At 45.8% G+C, this 21,475-nt stretch overlaps 1 protein-coding gene across 7 annotated transcripts in view; it reads right to left on the bottom strand.

Moving 5' to 3' along the window:
- ADCK1 (aarF domain containing kinase 1) overlaps positions 1 to 21,475 on the bottom strand; it is a 97,791-nt gene that overhangs the window by 40,805 nt on the left and 35,511 nt on the right. For 6 of the 7 annotated variants that reach the window (XR_010303926.1, XM_064150550.1, XM_064150536.1 and 3 more), the window contains one exon: positions 14,705 to 14,908. The exons of the other annotated variant lie outside the window; for it this stretch is intronic. Coding sequence is in view for 5 of the 6 variants with exons in the window: in XM_064150550.1 (XP_064006620.1) it covers positions 14,705 to 14,908 (204 nt within the window). In the remaining variant the exon portion in view is untranslated. The remainder of the gene's footprint in view (positions 1 to 14,704; positions 14,909 to 21,475) is intronic. 7 annotated transcript variants of the gene reach the window in all.

Here is a 21,475-nt window from a genome sequence, read left to right as displayed (position 1 = left end):
AATATCAGTTCAATAAAAGCAAAGACTGCCATGGTCAGACTGGAAACTAACTGGCTCAGGAACATCCTCTGTCTGGCACAAGGAGACAAATGTCCTTCATCAATTAAACTACTGGGTGTCCTACTACCTTCCAGAGACACAGGATGCTAAGATTAACTGACAAGCTCACCACCCTGCGAGTCAATGCTTTCACAAGAGGTGGAGTTCTACAAGTTTTTCATCCACATCACAGCAGCCTCTTCCATCAGCTGTTCTTTGTGCAAATGCTGGTTTCACAAAGCATTCTGAAAGAAGAGACACTGCACGTCAGACTGTCATAAGGCAGATGTCGAGCTGGATAGTAGAAAAGCAGAGTGTAGATATTACTCATACAACCAGTACAACATCTCCAGTAGCACAAGCACATACAGCAAACCAGAAAGAAGAAACAGCAAACCTGGGATGTCTCAGAGCACGTCTCTAACCCACCCACCAGCACAAACGTTACTCCTAGTACTCCACTTTGGACAACGCTTTCCCCACGCCTGTAATCTCATGCTCAGAATTCAATTCCAAGACACAGTTTCTTTGCAAAAAGTCCACTGCCAAAAAGAAAAAAAATTGCTGTCAGAAGTTGCATCATAATTTTAAGATGCAAATTCAGGTCACATAGAGAAACTAGAAGGTGGAAGAAGCTTGCACTATTGAAGACAATGACTTCCTCAGTGATAACAAAGCACCAGTTCCTGTAATTCTGATGTGGCCATTGGGATATGCTCATTTCCTGTTTTCAGATGCAGTTGATCAGCACAATGATTCCCAAACTACCACATCTGGCCTGTTCAACATCCCATTTCCTTCCACCTCCAAATAAACATCTTGGGTAGCTTGTCAGTTTTCCACTATTCTAAAACACTTTTGCAACCCAGTCTGCCTGTGACTGGCCACTACCAGCAGCCAGTTTCCTGATCCAGAGAGTTAAGCCCAAGACCACCAGCAACAATGCTTGGGTGGAGAGAGTTAGGTGGGAAATTACAGTCTTTCAAGGTGCCCACTAAATAGTGTCACTATGCTCTCTATTTTGCATCATCTAAGCATTTTATAGTCTATGTAAAATACACAGACCAAAGCAGTGTGAGGCTGAGGCGTGCATATACTTTTACATACACACTTGTTTGTGTCCTTCCTTCTCACCAGGCTGAAAAATAAAGTAGTGACTTATTCACTCTAACAGCGCAGGCTATGGGTCTGCCTTGCATTCTCTGTCCTCCCCTTGCACATAAAGGCTTCCCTTTACCTTAAATCTGCTCTTCCATCTTGGGCTGTCTCTCACTTGAACAGCTGAATGTACTTTTTTCTCTCTTTTTTGAGAAATACTACTCCACCCACATCTCTCCTGCCTGTAAGGACAGAGCCACACTTGTCAGTGCTCAGACTGGAATCACGGCCGTTCAAGAGCACACAACTTCTCCACTCCCAGTCATTTTTTGTGTTTTAATTGAAAGCACTCAATTCTTTCTTCTCCTGCTAATCAAGGAAGCTCTCACTTGTGATACCAGCATGCAGTGAGAGCAGGGCAGAAGACAACTTTCTGGCAGCCAGCAAACTTCTCTTGGCATCCTCTCTGCCCTAAGGGACTCTTACTCCACGGTTCAGGAGGAGCAGTAATGACCCCTTTCTCCTGAGATCTTTGAGGTTGTGCTCTCTACAGCTGTTCAGCTCCTAAGCAACAGAGCTGAAAGTACTAACATAATAGGAACATCCCTGTGGTTCCTAAGGACTAGAGAAGTTTCCCTAAACTCCAGTTCTGCTAATGGCTCTATTAATATATCCGAATAGCTTCCTTACCCCTTTCCCAGCTTTCTGGAGATGTTCCACAAAGCTCTGCTCACAGCCTCTAGCCTCACCACTGCACCTAGGTAATAGCTCACATAAAATGTCCACCTCCTTTCTGATGACTGTTAGTGACTCAAGTACAGGCTTCTTTCAGCCAAATTACAATTTCACTCTGTCTCAGACATTTTCCTTCTGATAGTTCTCTCTCTGTCCAGATTCAAAAAAACAAAACCACAGCTCCTAATAGTCTCACTCAAATCATCCCTCCTCGTTTCCTTTCTCATCACAATAACAACACAAACTTTCTGACAAGCATGCCTACAGACTTGGCCTTGTCATCAACACTGACCTATACAATTTCCAGATTAGGTCTCAATCTAGTACTAGACACAGAGTACTAACGCTCACAAGTGATAGGTGACAACAATCCAGCTGTTCCCCACAAAGTTCCCATTTCTTTTGAGCCACACAGGTAGCAAGACACAAGAGTCCCTGGTGTATATTCCCAGAACTGCTTGGCTAAATTCCTGCACACATATTCCCAAGTGACATATCCCCTCCACAGATGCCAACAGCCTGCGGCAAAAACAGCACATTTGGAAAGAATCACCAAATCACAGAACATCCCAGGTTGGAAGGGATCTCAAAAGCCCATGTGGTCCAACTTTTCATGGGAAAGGAGCCTAGACAAGTTTATCATCTCTCAAAAACATTTGGTAATGGGGACTCCAGCACATCCCTGGGAAAAGCTGCTCCCATGACTGATAGTTCTCAATGTAAAAACATTCTCTCACATCGAGATGAAACCTCTCCCAAAACGCCACAAAGAAGAAGATGTGCCACAGAGATGGGGCCAGCTGGTACATTAAGCAAGAAGGTAAGATTCAAGAAAGTGGCCACAAGCAAATGAATTTCCAAGACCATTTTGACTTCAGGCATAAACATATCCCTGGTATGCACTGGCTGAAACATGAGTAGAAAAGGGTCAACAGACCCACAATAAACAGGTTCCACAGTGAAGTCACAGCCAGGCAGAGGAAGACTGCTGAGATGCCCCAAGGGCCCTGTCAGCAGTAAGCCTGCACAACAGCTGCAGTCCTATGAGAAATAACCAGCTGCCAGAGCCTGAGAATATACAGAGACCTTCGGGAACACACATCACCTGTGCCTCATCTCAAATGCCTCAGATTCAGCTTTGAAAGCCTGGGGGCTTTGAGAAGCATATGAGAGAAATGGTGGAGAAGAAGTGTCTATGGGCAGGTTTATCTGACTATACAGTGGTAAGGGGATGTCTAGGGGTATGTCTGGAAGGGGTGGGCTGCAAACATCTCATCAGCAAGCAAAGCTGTGCAACAGCTTGTGCAGAGTGTTAAGGAGGAGGCACAGGGCAGTGACTTGTGTCGCTTTGCATGCACATCTTGCGTGAGGCAAAATCCTCTGTCTGCAGAGGGATGAGTGAAGAACAGGGTCAGGACAGGTGTGTGAGTGCAGAGGGAGGGTCTGCAAGTGGAGTGGAGAGCCGTGTTGCAAGGGTACATATCTGGCAGGACAGCACTGAATACCTGTGAGTATATGCCACACTGACAGCTCCTGTGAGAGAGGAACAGTCCCATGAGTACTAAGGGGAATATTCTTAAGTGTCTCCTCAGGAAGGGATGAGGGAAAAGCACTCCTAGGTCTGAGACAAAGAGCAGAAATGGCAAAAGCAGCTTTGGACTATATATTGTCAAGGTGGACAAAGGAACAGTACAACAGAAGGCAAAGCTCAGTCCCAGCCAGACTGCCCAACTACAATGCCTTCCTCAGGCTTTGGTCAGAATTACATCAATGCAATCATGATAAAGTTTCGTTGAAACACAACATAACTCCAGACAAATAGGAGAGATAAGTAAGAGTGAGGATCTGAAGTGGATCCTGGCAGACGTGGGCAGCTCTGCCTGAACTGAATTCATATCAAGAAAAGGATATAATGAGGTCACTACTTTAGAAGAAACTTGCTACAAAAGTAGTAAAGCTCTGTTGAAGATGTAAAGCTTCTAATCCAGTTACTGGTGCTGACTGTGCCTTGATGGGATACTGAAACACTGACACACCTGGCAAAACAGTCAGTGCAAGAGGCACAGCCGTACAGCAGTCCACATTGCCCAGAAAAAGGTGCAGTGACTGAGGAAAAGTCAGAGATCCTTTGTATCCTTTGCAGCCTGTTCTCAGAAAAAGTTGAGATCCAGAAAAGTCATTTGAGAGAGACAACTGCATGGCAAATTAAATCCATAAGCAACTCTGCCAACAGTACCACTGGCACCACGCTGGGGAAAGGGTTTCATGCATTCCCTGATGACCAGTTACATAAACCCTGTTGCTCAGGCCTCTCTGCACTCATCCAGAGAGAAAAGTCCTATGCTTAGCCAGGTACTTTATTTCCTGTTTCCTCCTTGTCAATCTCTCCTCTGAATGTCAACCTTCCCTTTCTTCTCCTGCCTATATTTTCCCTGTTTTCACATTTCTGCTTTGCTCCTTCTACTGTTTATTTATTATCTCTCTTCCTTCTGTTCTTCCCATGTCTTGTGCTTTGCCTCCAGATATCTTGCTGGGCTGCAAGGTTCCTGATTCAGTGGTGCAACTCAGCTGATTTACTCTCCTCAAAGCCAAGTCTGCTTTCTTGTAAATCACCCTCCAAACTCAGCCTGCGAAACGGGCTTGCTCACTAAACTCTATGAATAGGGAAGTAGGCACAGCTGGCCTATTCATAATCAACATAAAAAATAGATTAGCACTTTGCAGATTAAACATTATTGTTTCAATGGTTAACATAAATCAACTACACTTACAGGCCTAGCACTGCTGCTGTGACAAGCACCACAAAGGAAGGGTTGCAAGTCCAGGGTACAGTGGGAAACTGCTTGTTTGTCTTCCCCCTTGAATGAAAGTTCTCCTTTGGCACCCCCAGGGTGTACTGCTAGAGGTACATAGAGAAAAAGTAGGCTAAGGCAACAAAGGCAGGGGGTTAATTCTGATTAATTTCCTTGCATTTCTGAGCAATCCAGCAACCCACTATTCTAGATCCAAAATTTAGCTGCCCTACTCTTCTTCTTAGAGTTGATGCAAGTCAAAAACAGATGGAGCAATACAGTCAGTCTCTGGAATAGGAAGAGGACAAGGAGCCTCTAAACACTAACTGGTACATAGCTCTGCTTTCCTGTAGTTTGGCTCCTGTAGATGAAGGTACATAGGGGCACCTGTCTCAAAACACAACTTATCATAACCCAAAAGGTCACCTCACCAAAGAAAGGCCAAGGACTGTGACCCACTCCAGACATACCTCAAGGAGAGCAAAGCCAGAATAGGGCAGCCCAGAGCCTGCTGGGTCAAGCTACACCTCTTTCTTCCTCAAGGACAGGACACAAACTAAATAGAGATAGTCTACCAAACACATTGTCATCAGAATGCTAGGGTTGTGCAGACAATGGAGAGGGAATGCAGTCCATTCCCTTTTCTTCCCTGCTGTTCACTCACGAAGAACTACCCATCATCCTAAACATTTAGCTCAGGACAGCCAACCTGTAATCCCTGAGCTGGTCCTGAAAAAAACCTTTGATAGGATGTCCCAGTAAGAACCAGACTCAAAGTTCTTTCAAACAGAGAGGAAGAGAGGAAAAAAAAAAAAGAAGAAAAAAAAAAAAAGAAGTGAGTTTACAATCCAAAGGACAAAAGACAACCTGGGACAGGATGGTGTGGCCAGGGCAAAAATACTAGCAGTTTGCAAAGGAGAGGGCAGCAGAGGTTACATGGAGATTCTTCTTTAGTACAACCTCTTTTAACAAGACCTAGTCATCTTAATGGCTCTAGCTTCCTTCTAGCCTTTCTTGATAAATGGGAATAACAGTTAATAGACCTGAACCAATCAGTTACATCCAATAACCTGTTTGGCAAAATTAGCTTTGTTCTCCACTCCAAGTGATACCATCTCAGCTTCATTCATTATCTGAAATGAGCCAACTAATGCATATTTTCTACTAATTATTTGAAATTTGGAAGGGCTGGTGCTGCACAGCCTCTTCCAAGAACTTGCCAATTTGAGACAGAGTAGTTATGTGAGCTTTGTAAGGGAGAAACTCAAGGGTTTAGTAACAGCTGAGCTTTTCTGGCACAAGCAATAGGTCGTATGAGTTTATTGCTTCAGTTGTTACAGACAGCTTTATAGGTTTGGCTCTGAACCACACACCTTGTAGAAATCAAGTGCTGCAAAGCTTACAGCAAAGAAGAGCAAAATGTGCTTAATGCTCGCAAACCTAACTTGATTGTTTCCAAAGGGAACAGGAGCAAACTTCCTCCCTCTTAGGCCAGGCTGCCTACTAGGGGCTGACACACTGTGCTCACTGGAGGAAAGACCTTTGGGATGCCTCAGATAGCAATTTTCACTTCAATTCTTAAAACACAAAAGCATGTTGACTGCGAGGCTTCCCGTGAGGAGAATCTTCAGTGTTGTCACCCATGGAAGCTTTTTCATTCTGCAGACACAGTTGAAGCTCAGCTTCTTTCTACAGAATCAGGAGCTGTCTCTCAGAGAGCTCCCAGAAGTGCCATAAAACAGAGACCATTAGATCACTCTACATCTTTAAAAAAAAAAAAATCATAAAATGCTATGTGTCTCTTCTGTGGGTTAGGAAAATGCCAAGGTTAGGCCTCATAACTCCTCATTTCATTTTATGTCATTGGTTACACCCACTAATAATCTACTGCCAGAAGTCACCCAACACACTGTATCATGTGTTCATGTTTCAGATGGGTCAAGAGCCAAGTAACCATGCAGATGGAAAATTCAGAGAGGGAACATGAGATGCTAACCAGACACAATAAAGTAAAGCATTAAAATATCAGTGGGCAGGCAGAAGACAGGATTCCCTGCAGCATCAGAAAAATCAGGCATAGAATACCCAGCCTGAGTCTAGATTAGAGCATTGAGCAAGAATATTTCTGAGAGTACCAGCAGCAGGCTTTGAAGCAGAAGCCAGACCCTCCACACAGCAGCTGAGTGCTTCTGCCCCTGCCCAGATCCTGCTATGTCATAAATGCACAGAGACTGCTGAGCAAAGGAGACACATACCATGTCCAAAAAAAGGAAGTCTGTACGCAAGAAAGCCAGATAAGAAATATCTACCCTAGTTACAGATAGCAATTTCCAGTAATTGCTTGGAACTGGAAGAGTTAGCCATGGTTGAGAGGTACTTTCTGCTAATGGCTAGAGCCCTGATGTGCAGCACATGCTCTGCAGGCCATGGACACTGAACACAGGTGTGGGGTGCTTTGCCAGGCAAGATTTGCATCAGAGCAACACTTCAAGTGTCATCAAAACCCTTGAGAAACTGTACTGAAGAGGCATTACCACCTGCACACAAGACACTGTGAGCCAACAAATTGTGTGCAGGTATGTCACACACTAACCCCCAGGCACCTAAAGAATTTGTAAATTAAAAGGAAAAAAAAAGTCACTAAGTATGGAGAGCAGAACTACTCCTTGCACCAGGCCATTCCCTATTGCATGTTCTGATCTCAAATCTTTCGCTTTCTTCCAGAAGGCCCTCAAAAAAAAAATCCCTCAGAAAATCTATTGTCCAAATTCCTGTATTGTGAATCTTATTATCTTGAAAGAAGCCAAAGAAGATTATCCTCTAATCTATTCACAAAACCTTCTCTCTCTTAGACATGGGGCTTAGAGCACCCAGGAAGAAGCTGCCATGAGCAGGACTCAGATCCTCTCCCAGGACCTGTGAACAGAGAGAAAATCCACAGAAGAAGTACCCTGTTCCAAAGCTGTCCCACGTTTCTGTGTCATTGGCATGACACTAAGGGTCACTAACACCAGAGCTTAAAACAGAGCAACTAAGAACACAGGGAAGAAAGCAAAGTGGACCACCTGAGACATATTAAGGTCATAGAATCATCATAGAATCAACCAGGTTGGAAGAGACCTCCAAGATCATCCAGTCCAACCTAGCACCCAGCCCTAGCCAATCAACTAGACCATGGCACTAAGTGCCTCAGCCAGGCTTTTCTTGAACACCTCCAGGGACGGTGCCTCCACCACCTCCCTGGGCAGCCCATTCCAATGCCAATCACTCTCTCTGGCAACAACTTCCTCCTAACATCCAGCCTATACTTTCCCTGGCACAACTTGAGACCTGTGTCCCCTTGTTGTGTTGCTGGTTGCCTGGGAGAAGAGGCCACCCCCCACCTGGCTACAGCCTCCCTTCAGGTAGTTGTAGACAGCAATAAGGTCACCCCTGAGCCTCCTCTTCTCCAGGCTAAACACCCCCAGCTCCCTCAGCCTCTCCTCATAGCATTTGTGTTCCAGGCCCCTCACCAGCCTTGTTGCCCTTCTCTGGACACGCTCCAGCACCTCAACATCTCTCCTGAATTGAGGGGCCCAGAACTGGACACAGTACTCAAGGTCCTTGTTTGCCTTCCCAATCTGGAATTGGTCCTAGTTCTGAGCAGCTATTGGCGGCACCAGAGCTTGGTACAGAGGCAGCCACATAAAGATGCATCAGCAACTGGGGCCTCTTACCAGAAACAGGGCAGGGAGAGCACTGCGGAGGCTGCAGCAGCCACTCCTGCCTTTCAGTTGAATAATGCAGGCCCATTTATTCTGGGTGACATTAATGGTATTCGCCATCCATCTCAGACTCTTTAAATTACCTTTTTATGGCCAAAATCCTTTTCATAATTGATAAAAATCTCTTTTTTATATTTCAAGTTATTGTAAAAAATGTGAAGGGTTTTTATTCCTCATTACAGTTTTAATACAAATGTGTTTTTTATTGACACATGCTTGGAAGCCCTGACAGGCCTACTGAGAGAGACTCAGAGGGCTGTGAGAAGGACCAGATTCTTCCATCTCACTTCCTAGCACCTCACACTGTCTGAATAATGGCTATCACAGCCCAGCCTCCACTCTGGTGGCTAACACCATGCAGGAAGAGGAGACTTTCTGTGAAGGACATAACACCCGAAGCAGGCAGAAGAAGCTCTTGCTGACCTAAATCTAGTTTCCCTTTGTCTGTTAGTGAAGTACGTGAGAACAAACTTGACAGAGCACCCCAGCACAGAATTGCTGGAGTGGGCTACTCCAGGACAGAACCAAGGTTGGAAGCTATGGGAGACACCTAGGTGTTTGGCAGAGTGATTCAGCATCAGCCCCATGGCCCCAAGCAATCATGCCAGCAAACACGCACTGACTGGCCACACATCAGTGCTTCGGGGCAGAACACTTGACCACAGGCTGTGCAACATCTGGGGAAGCAGGCACATGTCCTGGCATCCTGGGCTAGACAACACTGCCTGCCTGGGAAGAGACTTTCTGTGAGGCCATAGCAGGATCTGCAACACCATGACCCGAAGACCTTGTGATTTAGCAGGGTGAATGGATCCTCTGTAGAGCAACATACAGAGCCAGTCACAGAATGTGGCTCATACTCCCTTGGAAACAACTTGGATGCTGTAGGACATGCAGCATAATACCCAATAGCCTACTGAAAGCCTGAATACTCTCTCTCCCACAGGGCTGAGCACTGCTTCAAATAGCAGTGCTTTGCAAATAGGAAGTAAGCATATGTCTCATCAGAGCTTAAAATGGTTATCAACAGTTAGAGAGGGAGGGAATCAGTCCATCCTCCCTGTCATTGGCACAGCAAAGGCTGCCTGGCTGCACCAAGAATGAGTACAGAAACATGAGGGAAAGGTAATCTCTTCCCTCTGTCTTCTCTTACACCCCGGCAGTTCAAGGGAAGTACATGAGTACACTTCAACTGCAGAAATAACACTCATGTGCCCAACCTGGAAGACACTTTGGGAACCTTAGAAGCAATTTTAATTAGGGGGACAAAGGGCAGTATTCTTAGTAGTCACAGTTCTGTTGCCAAGGCAGTTAACTTCTCAGACAAGGAGTACCTGTTTCGTACTGCACAGCACTGGTGCCATGCCAGCTACAACAGTAGGAACCCAAGGAGAGCAAAGCTCTTCAACCTAAGGCTGAGTCCTCCAAACAGCACTGTGTAAATGCATCCTGCTTCACAAACCACAGCACAGGAGGTTCCTCTACCACATGTGCTTTTCTTACAAATCACAGTCAAACCACTGACATGTCTTGCCCTGCTCAATCAGCAGGCTCCATTACTGCGTGGCCGCAGGAGGCTTCTTGCAAATGGCAAAACAGTTCTTGAAAAACAGGTAAAAGCTGCAATTAAGTGTGGATGAAAAGGATGGTCTCCTTGGAGGTGCTGGCTAATCAAGCAATTAGAAACTACTTCCCATTACCTGCACTCCCACATAGCAGAGCTAAACTGACATCCTTCCAAATGACTGTTTCCATCTTCAAGTCCTTTACACAATTTGGCTTCAGCAGAGAGAAGTCTTGACCCCTGGGCACTCTCAAGCCCTTTCTCCCAGCTTTGAACAAAGCAGGCACCAGAACCAACACATTCAATCACTAACATGTTCTCCCTATGGAGCCTGTTTAGCCTCTCAGCCTTCCTGAAGTGCAACAAACTCACTAGCAATGGTATGTTTGCAGATACGGATGCCTGAGGATAGAATTTCTTGAGATCCATCACTTCACAGCATCTAGGATTGCTCAGCTTTGACAATTTCCACTTCTATGCAACATCCTCATATCTCTGACCTCTTGATAACAGCTGTTGAATCTAGTCAACGGACAAGAAGAAAGGACAGACCCTCACTCTCATGGCAGGCAAGGCTGGCCCTGTGCTTTACACCAGCCCCTTGCCCTGCAGGCAGAGAGGCAGCTTGGACACAGAGCTCCTGGGCAGCTGCACAGCACAGGTGCCCTACCAGCATGAGAAAGACTCTACCTTGGATCACATTGAGGATGCTAAATTTATCCTTGCCCTAACCCTCAACTGCACATCCTCAGACCACACACAAGGACAGGGACCAGAGAAACAGCCAGACAGAAACCTGCCAGGAAGGAGCAAAACTGGCAGAACTACATTTGATTACAAAACTCTGATGTACAAGGATGGGTTGGAAGCCAATGAGCAGTGTTCTTACAAACCCACAACGACAAGCCAGTTCCTTCCAACAGAGCTGCCAAAGGGAGGAAATGCCCCTAAACTCAGTGCTGGGAAAACATTTCTTCTATCATTTCTACTTCCCAAGCACAACGATTCTGTGGTTTTAAGGTGCAACCATTCTGAAAGATTTATCTTCCAGAGTCCCTCATCAACCTTTCTCCCTCGATGTCTGGTGTGTGTTTCACTAGAAGTTGCCTGGCTCTACTCTGCATGCCTTTAGTTGAGTTAGAGAGCTTAGCTGAATCAGCTGTCTTTCCTTGTGTCATTAATAGCTTTGCAGAGAAAATAACAATTGTGGGGTAGATAATATGTTCATTTTGCTTTTGTTTCTCACACTTGACACCTTTGCACTTTCAGAGCCTTCTCCAAGCAAGGAAGATGAAAAGAGAGGTAGAAGAAACTCCTGCAACCATACCTCATCACCTATTACTATGCATACAGCCTTCCCAACTGCTCAAACCCAACATGTGGTATCTCCACTGACTCCCTGAAAGACTCTTACTCTATGATCTTGATAATGATTGTTTAAAGGAGTTACTGTAAAGATTCCTTTGTGCAGCCTCTCCCATTGCTGCTACTTGTGTCACCCTGAGAACGCCACCTCAACCTCTTGCATACAACATACAAGAGAATGGACCACTTCCCACCATCACTTAGCTAAACCACTTTGGCTATTAGAAGACAACATCTGCTCACCACTGATCATTTTTATTCAAATGATCTTCAATAGGTACAAAGATTCCCCTTAGACTTAAAACAGCAGTTGACAGGACAAGCCATTAGTAAGCATGCAGGATGCTCCTCCTTCCACATCAGATCAGCATACATTCCAGTTTCCTTTACATCAGCACATTAGCCCGTGCAGTAGAGCTATATGCACCATCTCTCAGCTTCAAGCCACAGTGCTGCTCTAAAATGGGAGATTCCCCCAGCAGCAGCGTCACACAAATTTGCACAGTGACAGAAGAATCATGCTGAACTGCTGTAAAGCTAACTCACAAGCCCTCTGTCTTTACTCCAAGATGAGTCCCATTGACATAGTCACAATTCACACCACTTTCCCCACAAAATCACTCAATTTGCCAATCAACCAAGCCTCTGACAACAATTTCAAGAGTAGGCCACAACAGAAGACAGGCCACTTCTAACTGACGGAAGAGACAATGTTTCTACACAAGAAACTGGCTTTTCTGATCTTCCCATCTTCCTGCCCTTCTGCAAGCTCCTGCCTAATTTGTCAGCCTGTCACAGACTTCCCTATGTATCTCTGTATTTCCAGTCGCTGCTTCTCTCACTTGTTCTATACTGACACTAACTGTACATAATTATTTCTTGCCTACACTCGGCATTCACCTGAGGAGCATGCTCCTGCACCTGATAGGGGAACTGGAAGTCTTACCTCTGAATTGTTTAGCCTGGAGAAGAGGAGGCTCAGGGATGACCTTATTGCTGTCTACCACTACCTGAAGGGTGGTTGTGGCCAGGAGGAGGTTGCTCTCTTCTCTCAGGTGGCCAGCACCAGAACGAGAGGACACAGCCTCAGGCTGCGCCAGGGGAGATTTAGGCTGGAGGTGAGGAGAAAGTTCTTCACTGCGAGAGTCATTGGATACTGGAATGGGCTGCCCAGGGAGGTGGTGGAGTCGCCGTCCCTGGGGCTGTTCAAGGCAAGATTGGACGTGGCACTTGGTGCCATGGTCTAGCCTTGAGCTCTGTGGTAAAGGGTTGGACTTGATGATCTATGAGGTCTCTTCCAATCCTAATAATACTGTGATACTGTGAATTCAAGAGCTACAAGGTTAGGCATAGGCAAATTGGAAAGGTTCCCTAACATTTTCTCTTCTGTTTGAATTCATCTGCAAGTTCCCAGGTGTAATGCAGGCCTCAAGGTGGGCGGTTTCAAGATCTCTCTCTCTGTACCTTCCTCTGCCCTTACACTCCTTCTTGCTCTTTTGCCGCCTGTATTTCAGGTAAGTATATTATATTTAAAATGTACTGAGGATGTAGTTATGTGGGAAACAAATCTGTTCCTGAAGTAACCCCGTTAAATCCTCTGGGCTTCAGCAAAGACAACTTTGGTGCATTATGTTCCCCAAATCCTTTCTGTTTTCAAATACCTTGAAACTAACAAACATGGGCATTTACCTTGGCATTTAACACTGCCCAGTCTCACCAGCTCTTTAATTTCTGTACTTGTCATTCTTTTTTACCATTCACTAATTAACATTTCCTTTCTCTCTCTTTCTTCCCATTTCTACCTTTTTCCCCTCCCTTTCTCAATCTCTTTAAATATTACCCAGCACTGCTCATGTGGGTGAAATGAACACTAAGAGAGAAGGCTGCTGTGGACACCGGATTTGAGCTGCCTTGCTGGGGATCTATGAGGCATGGAGAGCTCATCTATCTTCAAAAAAGCTGAAAGAAACCAGAGCAGATCACTGGCGGCTGAACACGCACTTGAGCGAACAGGGCTGATCTCTGAGCACTTGCCTCAACTTCTGAAAGGTGCCACACAAACTGAACCAGTGCTGGCTGCTGTGGTAACTTAGTGGATGCCAATCCTGAGGTAGCTTTCCATGACTCCCGTAGAGGGAAGACTGCCAGATGGAAGCCCTTGAAGCAGCAAGGGTCCATTAGCCTATCCTGCTCCATCTATCCACCAAGTTATTGAACACAGCTGGGACCAGCTATGCTACAAAGATGAAGCATTGAGAGAGAGAGAGAGAGTCTCTGGCAGGTCAGGGGCTGGTATCAACCCTGCAATTAAACTGCAGAGAAATATCAATTGTCATTCCTGTCTAGATGATACCTAGATCCTAAAACCGCACACAGGCAGACTCGCCATATCAAACTCTACCCATAATATACCCACTAGGTGCAGATATTTCACTTACCCTTTATGTTCCACCCAATTACTTCCTGATGACATAGTCAATCCAGAAGAACCCAAAATAGTTCCATATATCTCCCTATATGAGCAACAACAGCTTCCCTTCTTCAGCCTTCTGCCTTCCTCCCCCTCACCCATACTTTCCTTACCACTGCTTTTGCACATTGCTGCCTTCTGCCTCCCTCACCATGTCGGTTGTGGTCCTTGAAATACTTCTCCACAACCTAAGCTGGAATGAGAGAATCTCTTTTTGTAAGGGCAAGATGTGAAACAGCAGAATACCCTCTCTAAATACTGCAATTAATTCCCTCATATCTAATGAACACTGGTCTCAATGTTCTGGGCTGCTGAGGGTTAATGGTGACAGAGTTTCCTTGGCTACTGTGTTACCTGACTTGCAAGCAACAGAAATGATTTATGCTATTATTTTCTTTTGGGGTTAATTAAGGGCTCCAGAAAGTAAAGGGCTGCCAGTGCCAGCTGGAATTGGTCTAGGGCAGCCAGAGGAGAGCAGTCATCCCTCACAGAGTTCTGCCAATATATCTTTCCTCTGAACATCAACACCTCCAGATCTCAGTGTGGCAGACAACCCTTCATCCTGACCTCCAGCAATTCTGTTAGTCTTGGCATAACCTCTGAGGTATGCTGTTCTGCTGAGCCCTGCCATTTGCACCTGGCAGCTTTCACATCCTTAATCCTCTGTTATCTTCTCCTTTCCTAAGCTCACCAGTAATGCCCATCAATGGGCAGGGAATATTAGCATGGTATTCTCCCAGGAGAGTGGAGGAGAGAAGCAGAGATCACTTCTTAGTATCTCTTGCACCTCAGAACCACCAAGAATCTCCTGTGCTTCTTTTAGCTGACCTGGGCTTGCTGAGGCCCAAGTGGGTAAAAGACTATTGGCTGCCCTTACCTCTTTGCCCAGATCCTCACGGATAACTTGCTCAATCTCCTGCCTGCTGCTCTGTGGGGCTTGGCTGTGCAGCACTTTGAGGGTGCGAGTGTACTCCTCAGGCAGCAGGTAGTCAAGTGCTCCCAGGTGCTGTCCCACCTTGATGAAGGTGCCTCGGTTGGCGCAGCACAGCTCACGGAGGCGCTCAGCAGAGCGCAGGTGCACCTGTGGAATGACCAGAACATCAGCCAAGCCCTTTTGCTGTCTGTTACACGCACACACCCACAGACATACCTCTCATTTGTCCACTATTTAAACAGACCAGGGATTTCCTTTCTTGGGTATCATCATCCAATGTGTCAGCTAAGTACTGATTTAGAGGGGATGAACCAGACAAGATGCTCCAGAGTATAAAGGGGCTTTGATGCATGTTTGCACAGGCACCAGGATCACTGACAGCACATCAGGTTTTGGCTCCATCCAAGGCCACATCCTTGCACAGAATAAGAGGTCTAGACATAAGGCAGCATTGGTTTGTCACTGTCATCCACCACTACAATGTGCAGTTTGAGAATCCCTATTCAAAAAACCCAAGCCAGGGCCACAACTATGTGTGTTTGATGAACTAAAGCGAGAAGAAAATCACAGATACCATTCCAGGAACTTTCAGGAACATGGAAGAATCTGTTAAAAATCAGAACTTCGTGTGCCTATTTGGCCGTAAGGAGGACAGTATGCAAGAAGTCCTTCATACTTCTCATCTCACATTACAAGGAGAAAGTACATTCCTCTAGTCCAGCTAAGTCTTGGTCTTACTCCTTACATTGCCAAAAAAAAAACTCCTACATTGATGGTGGGTTTAAAAACTAAGAAATAAAAGACTTGCCAGCTTTGATTATATTTGCCAAAATGCAGCCAACAAATGACTAAATCTATCACCAACCACTTGCCTCTTCTGGATTTCAGCTCCTCAGGTTCATTCTGCCTTTCAAGGACAGACCAACCACCACATCCTTCAGTGACAATGATTTATTCTGCCTTTATTAGTCTCACTAGAAAAGCCTCCTGCCAAGGACAGATATACTCAATATTCTTTAATAAACTTCAGATAAGTTTACTCTGATACATTAATAAAATCTAAGCATGAATCAATGACAAAAAGTAACTCTGAACCCATTTCTTGTTAACGTCTGACACCTATCTGCATGGAGGCTCCCAACTCCTCCGGCGTCTGTCACTGAAGGTCAGATCCTGTATCTGCAGACTTCATCTGCACAAGATCCTGTGGCAAGAGACTCCACTAAAAGACACAAAGTAAGTGGCAGAAAGGAACACGACGGCAAACATGCATGAACACCACACAGCCACCCCATTTAGCAGCTGTCTTTGCCCTCTGTGCAAAACAGTGCCATGTCACAGCACAGCAGAAGGTGAGGGTCTCCCACGTGGGAATGCGTCAAGGGGGCAGACCAAGTGCTGAGCTGCAAGTGCATGAAACACAGGCCTAGGGGAGTGTGAGGAGAAAGCCTAATGTGCAAGTCTCACACTCCATGTGTGAGACTTGACAGTTTGATGCGCACAGACAACACACACGCACTTTCCCCAAGTGGGCATGCACAGGCAAGCATAACTCAGGCTAGGAAAGTGAGCTCCCCTAGCATACTGCCTGCTCAGAGGCACTCGTCAAAATAGCATCCATGAGGATGCCTAACATATCCCACACTACCATGCTGCATTTTTCACACCAGCTTCAAAGCTCCTGCTCTAACAAGCCAGCCTCTGCCCTGGCTGTTTCCCCTGCTCTCCTCCCCTGTGTATGGCGGCAGGGGTAAAAGTAAACCAGGAGGGGACAAGGAAAGGAAGATGTGAAAGAGAACGAGAGAGAAAGAAAGCAGAGAGGGTGTAACAGGCTGGAAGAGAAAAGCAGTGGGAGGGAAGGAGCTAGAGCAGCTGGGTAGTTTGTGACAGCACTAGGAGTGCAGCCCATTACAAGGAAACAGCTTTTATGCAGCTCTGATAATCGCCTTCTGCCCGCTGCCTTCAGTCACAGAGGAAAGCCCCCTGCCAGCACTGAAGGGGAAGGGGGACAGCGGCCTGCCACCCCCTGTTAAGCATCACGTAGCCATAGCCCAGGGCACCAGCAGGAAACAGTGGCAAGATGCCTGGCAGATGTGATCCTGAAAACCCAGCGGGCCAGCACAGGGCCCTGCAAACTTCCACAGGCACAGCAGGACCCCTTCAAATGACTTCAGGCTGAAGCATGGCTCAGGGCAGAGTGGCAACAACCCTGGGGCTCTAGCACTGTGCTGGGCATGAGGCTGGACAGCCAGGCTGGGATCGAGCTGCTGGCTCAAATACACCTACCCACCCCATACAGACCACCAAAGGAAATGGAAAAAAACAGGATGGAAAACTCAAGTAGATGAAAATGCAACTCGATGTAGACACAGTTGGATGCAGGCACATCTTCATGTCAATCACAGCTGAGGAGGCAGAAATAGCCTCTTTCCTCTCTAGCACAAGAAGAGAGGACATTTCATCCCTCACGAACTTGTCCATCCTGTAGAGAACTTAGCTGGCCTCATGGGCACAGCAGTCCTGGCCAAGGCAGACTAGTGCATCTTTGTAGAGGGCTACAGGAACAAAACAGAACAAAACTCTCATGCACAGCATCCTCCACCATGCTCTCACAACTGGCTTGGCTATAGCTCCTACCAGACAGCTGGCTGGCTGAACAGATCAGAGAATATCAGCTCCTGTCCCTCCCAAGCAGAGAAAGGAAATACAGCTGTAGCACTAGTTCACATTAACAGCAAAAATACAGTGAAAATGAATCAGGAATGTGAATGCAGATTCCAAAGTTGCTTTTCATAGCAACCAGGTCACAATTTTTAGTGGAAAAATGCTCCTAACATTACTAATTGCCTTAATCTCCCCAAGCTAGGTCACAGTCCAGAAGCAACACTTGCTGCTTTGATAGATGACATTTCCCTAATCATAAGCAAGAGTGCCAAATTTCCACTACTGTATCCAATGCTGTTGACTCACATTTCTCTCTTGAAGCAACTACATAGTAAATGGAAACCCCCAGAGTGGCTCAGAGCTTTTCTCCAAGAAACTTCACAAGGTATTTATTGCTCTTTCTTGTACAAGGAATACCTTTAAGACTCTTCTCATCAGGGAAAAGAACTGAGAACAACAGCTAGTTAGACATGGACTTGCATCATGGCCAGGAGCATGCTGCAGAGAAAGGAATCATTTCACATACTGGGGATTACCAAGAATAAGCTCCCCTCAGGAAAGCACTTCAGATCACAAATACCTCAAGAAGCACTCCAGATCACAAATAGTGTTTGACTGCAAATATGGCTCTTTACTCAGTCTACCTGGGCAACTCTCTGAGTGTCAAATCTCTTCCCTGAACTCCAGCAGGACAAGAACTTCGCTGGCCTGAAGCATGACTATCAGACTCATGTGTCTTACCTAAGCCTTGGGTAGATTTGGATTAACATTATTAAAATTGTTTTGCATGGGTCACAGTGAAAGTAAAAACTGATAGGTATGGGGAGGATGGGATGAAGCACATACTCAGCAAGCAGAGCTGCAAAGGGACTTTTTTTTCCTAACTTACAAGCAGACCTGGCTTCTCAAATCATTTTGATGTTTTTAAAGGAGCCTTTACTCACTGAGACCTTGGCAAAGAAATGCTCTTCAGAGCACCAAATGTCCAGATGTCACAGGAGGAATACATTTAAAAGAAAATTAATACCAAAGTTAAAATACACTGGTGAAAATTTAAGTATCTTGTATCTGGGGAGAGGCCTGGCGACAAAAGGACTCTGAAAGGTCACTAAAGATAGTTAAGTAAATGCAGAAAGCCACACTTCATATGAAAAATTCTTCAGAAAAGTAACTGCAACCCTGAAAAACATTCCCATAACTGCAAACCATGAAACGAGGATTAGGAATGCAGAGTGGAAATCTGAAAGACATTTACTCAAAGACATAACAAACAAGTCACCAGAAATTCCTGGTGCTGAGTGCTGCTGCCAGCAACAGTGTGAACACAGACACCACACAAAGGACATCAGGCTAGATTTTGTCCTGGGGACAGGGCTAGAAGGGCCATTCCTCCTCTCCCCTCTGGAAAGCACTCTTGTACAGGTGAGTAGGAATAGCTCCAAGCCATGTGATGACCTCTTACACCTCACCTACTCCCAAGCTAAGCACAGGGCTCTTTAGAGAGTTGATGCCCACGAGTTATGTGAAATAACAAAATGAAAACCTCCCATTCCCGTTTGCAACTGTCACAAAACAGCAACTTACAGAGTTTTCCACAAAGCAACAACCTTTTTTAAAGTTGTGTTTTTTACAACCCGTTTCACACAGCACATCTGTTGGAAGGTAGGAGAGCCCTGCAGAGGGACCTGGACAGGCTGGATGGGTGGGCAGAGGCCAATGGGATGAGATTTAACAAGGCCAAGTGCAGGGTTCTGCACTTTGGCCACAACAACCCCAAGCAGCGCTATAGGCTGGGGACTGAGTGGCTGGAGAGCAGCCAGGAGGAAAGGGACCTGGGGGTACTGATAGATAGTAAGCTGAAGATGAGCCAGCAGTGTGCCCAGGTGGCCAAGAGAGCCAATGGCATCCTGGCCTGCATCAGGAACAGTGTGGCCAGCAGGACAAGGGAGGTTATTCTTCCCCTGTACTCAGCACTGGTCAGGCCACACCTTGAGTACTGTGTCCAGTTCTGGGCCCCTCAATTCAAGAGAGATGTTGAGGTGCTGGAACATGTCCAGAGAAGGGCAACAAAGCTCGTGAGGGGCCTGGAGCACAAATCCTATGAGGAGAGGTTGAGGAAGCTGGGCCTGTTTAGCCTGGAGAAGAGGAGGCTCAGGGGTGATCTTATTACTGTCTACAACTACCTAAAGGGGCATTGTAGCCAGGTGGGGGGTGGCCTCTTCTCCCAGGCAACCAGCAAAAGAACAAGGGGACCCAGTCTCAAGTTGTGCCAGGGTAGGTATAGGCTGGATATTAGGAAGAAGTTCTTCACAGAGAGAGTGATTTCTCATTGGAATGGGCTGCCCAGGGAGGTGGTGGAGGCACCGTCCCTGGGGGTCTTCAAGAAAAGACTGGATGAGGCACTTAGTGCCATGGTCTAGTTGACTGGTTAGGGCTGGGTGCTCGGTTGGACTGGATGATCTTGGAGGTCTCTTCCAACCTGGTTGATTCTATGATTCTATCATTAACCAATGCCACTTACTGTCAGAGGATAGAAGAGCCGAGAGCTTAATGGAATTCAGAAAGACTTTAGACGTTTATGATGAAACAACCACACCTGATTTTACATGGATTTTTTTGTTTCTAAAAATGCTTTAATAAAGCTCCTTACAAACCTCAGAATCATTATCCCCTATTTTGCAGACTCCTAAGAATATTCCATGTAAAAAAATGTCTAAAGGACTTTAAAAACTTGCTGAAGACAAAACCTACCCTCTTGATTGGCCACCGTGAGAAACAGAATGCAAACAGGGTGCACTCATACCAGAATCATCAATAATTTTTTTACACTGTTTGGTGTACTCAGCATCCACATTCCAGTTAAACTACTCACCCCTTCTGCTGGGATTCAGCCTGCTTCCAAGGAGCTTCTGGATTTACTAAATTGTCTGTCTTTTCAAGGAATTAGGATATAGGTGATAGACTCTTGCGTTCTTCCCACAGCACAGCAGAACTGCTGCTTATGGCCCTTCATACTTAGCCTTTGGGATGCTGGAAAGTACCCTGTGGCATACAGTGTGTGGTAATATCTCAAGCATATATGCTGGCAGCCATCCTGGAGGAGACAGCTCTTCCAGGAATGCCTGCAGCAGCAAGAAACTGGACTGGATGAGCCAGCTTGTACCTTGGACTTCATATACAGAGGAGACAATGTCATCATACTTCTGTGGTGGGTATCCCCAAAACATAATAAGTTGAGGAGGAAGAAAATGGGCAAGGCATCTGGTCACAGCCTTTTCTCTTCCATTCCTGGCAATGAATATGGCCCATGACTGATAAAACTACAGCTTTAGATGACCCAAGACAGCACAAACCAGAAGAGCACAAAAGGATGTCCACCACAGCTTAACACAGCGAGAGACTGAAATGAAGTCTATGCCAAAAGATTAGTGAAAATGTTTAGGAAGAACACATCTACTGGTGAAGTGAAAAGGCTACTTTTGGGTGCCTTAAAAACAACAACAGAAAACCTAGAACCCATTGCAATGACAGTGTAGCTGCATCTAAGGGACTGCTCTCCTCTTTCAACAAATCTTAATAAGCATACAGCTAACAAACTCCTGTAGTCTTCACTAATGTTAACCACCCAGTAATCAAGCTGACTGATAGCAGGGATGCTGCAGGAAGACACATGACTCTAAATTGAACTGCTATTGCTTCCTTTTGTACTCATTTCCCTCCCTACCTGTTACAAAAGCTCGCTCCTCAGCACAGCAGACACTTTCCATTCAAATGTTTCCTTACACCAATATTCACTGATAATACTGCTAATCACAGAAAAATCCATGTCCTTGGAATGTGAGTAATTCCTGGAGCAATCTACCTTACTACCTAATACTTATACTTATTTGTGTTCATTATGCATTACATTCCTAAGGAATTACCCACAGGGTCCCTGCTTGTCCATATGAGAGTAGGGCATTTCCTATGTTCCCACTTAGGCAAGTATATTGTTATCTCTTCGAACCTACACCTTTTAGTTAGTTCCCCTTGGTACAAACCCTGGTTAGA

This window comes from Pogoniulus pusillus, chromosome 1, assembly GCF_015220805.1.
Source record: "Pogoniulus pusillus isolate bPogPus1 chromosome 1, bPogPus1.pri, whole genome shotgun sequence".
Taxonomy (NCBI): Eukaryota; Metazoa; Chordata; class Aves; order Piciformes; family Lybiidae; genus Pogoniulus; species Pogoniulus pusillus.
This window is presented reverse-complemented; position numbering and strand designations above follow the sequence as displayed.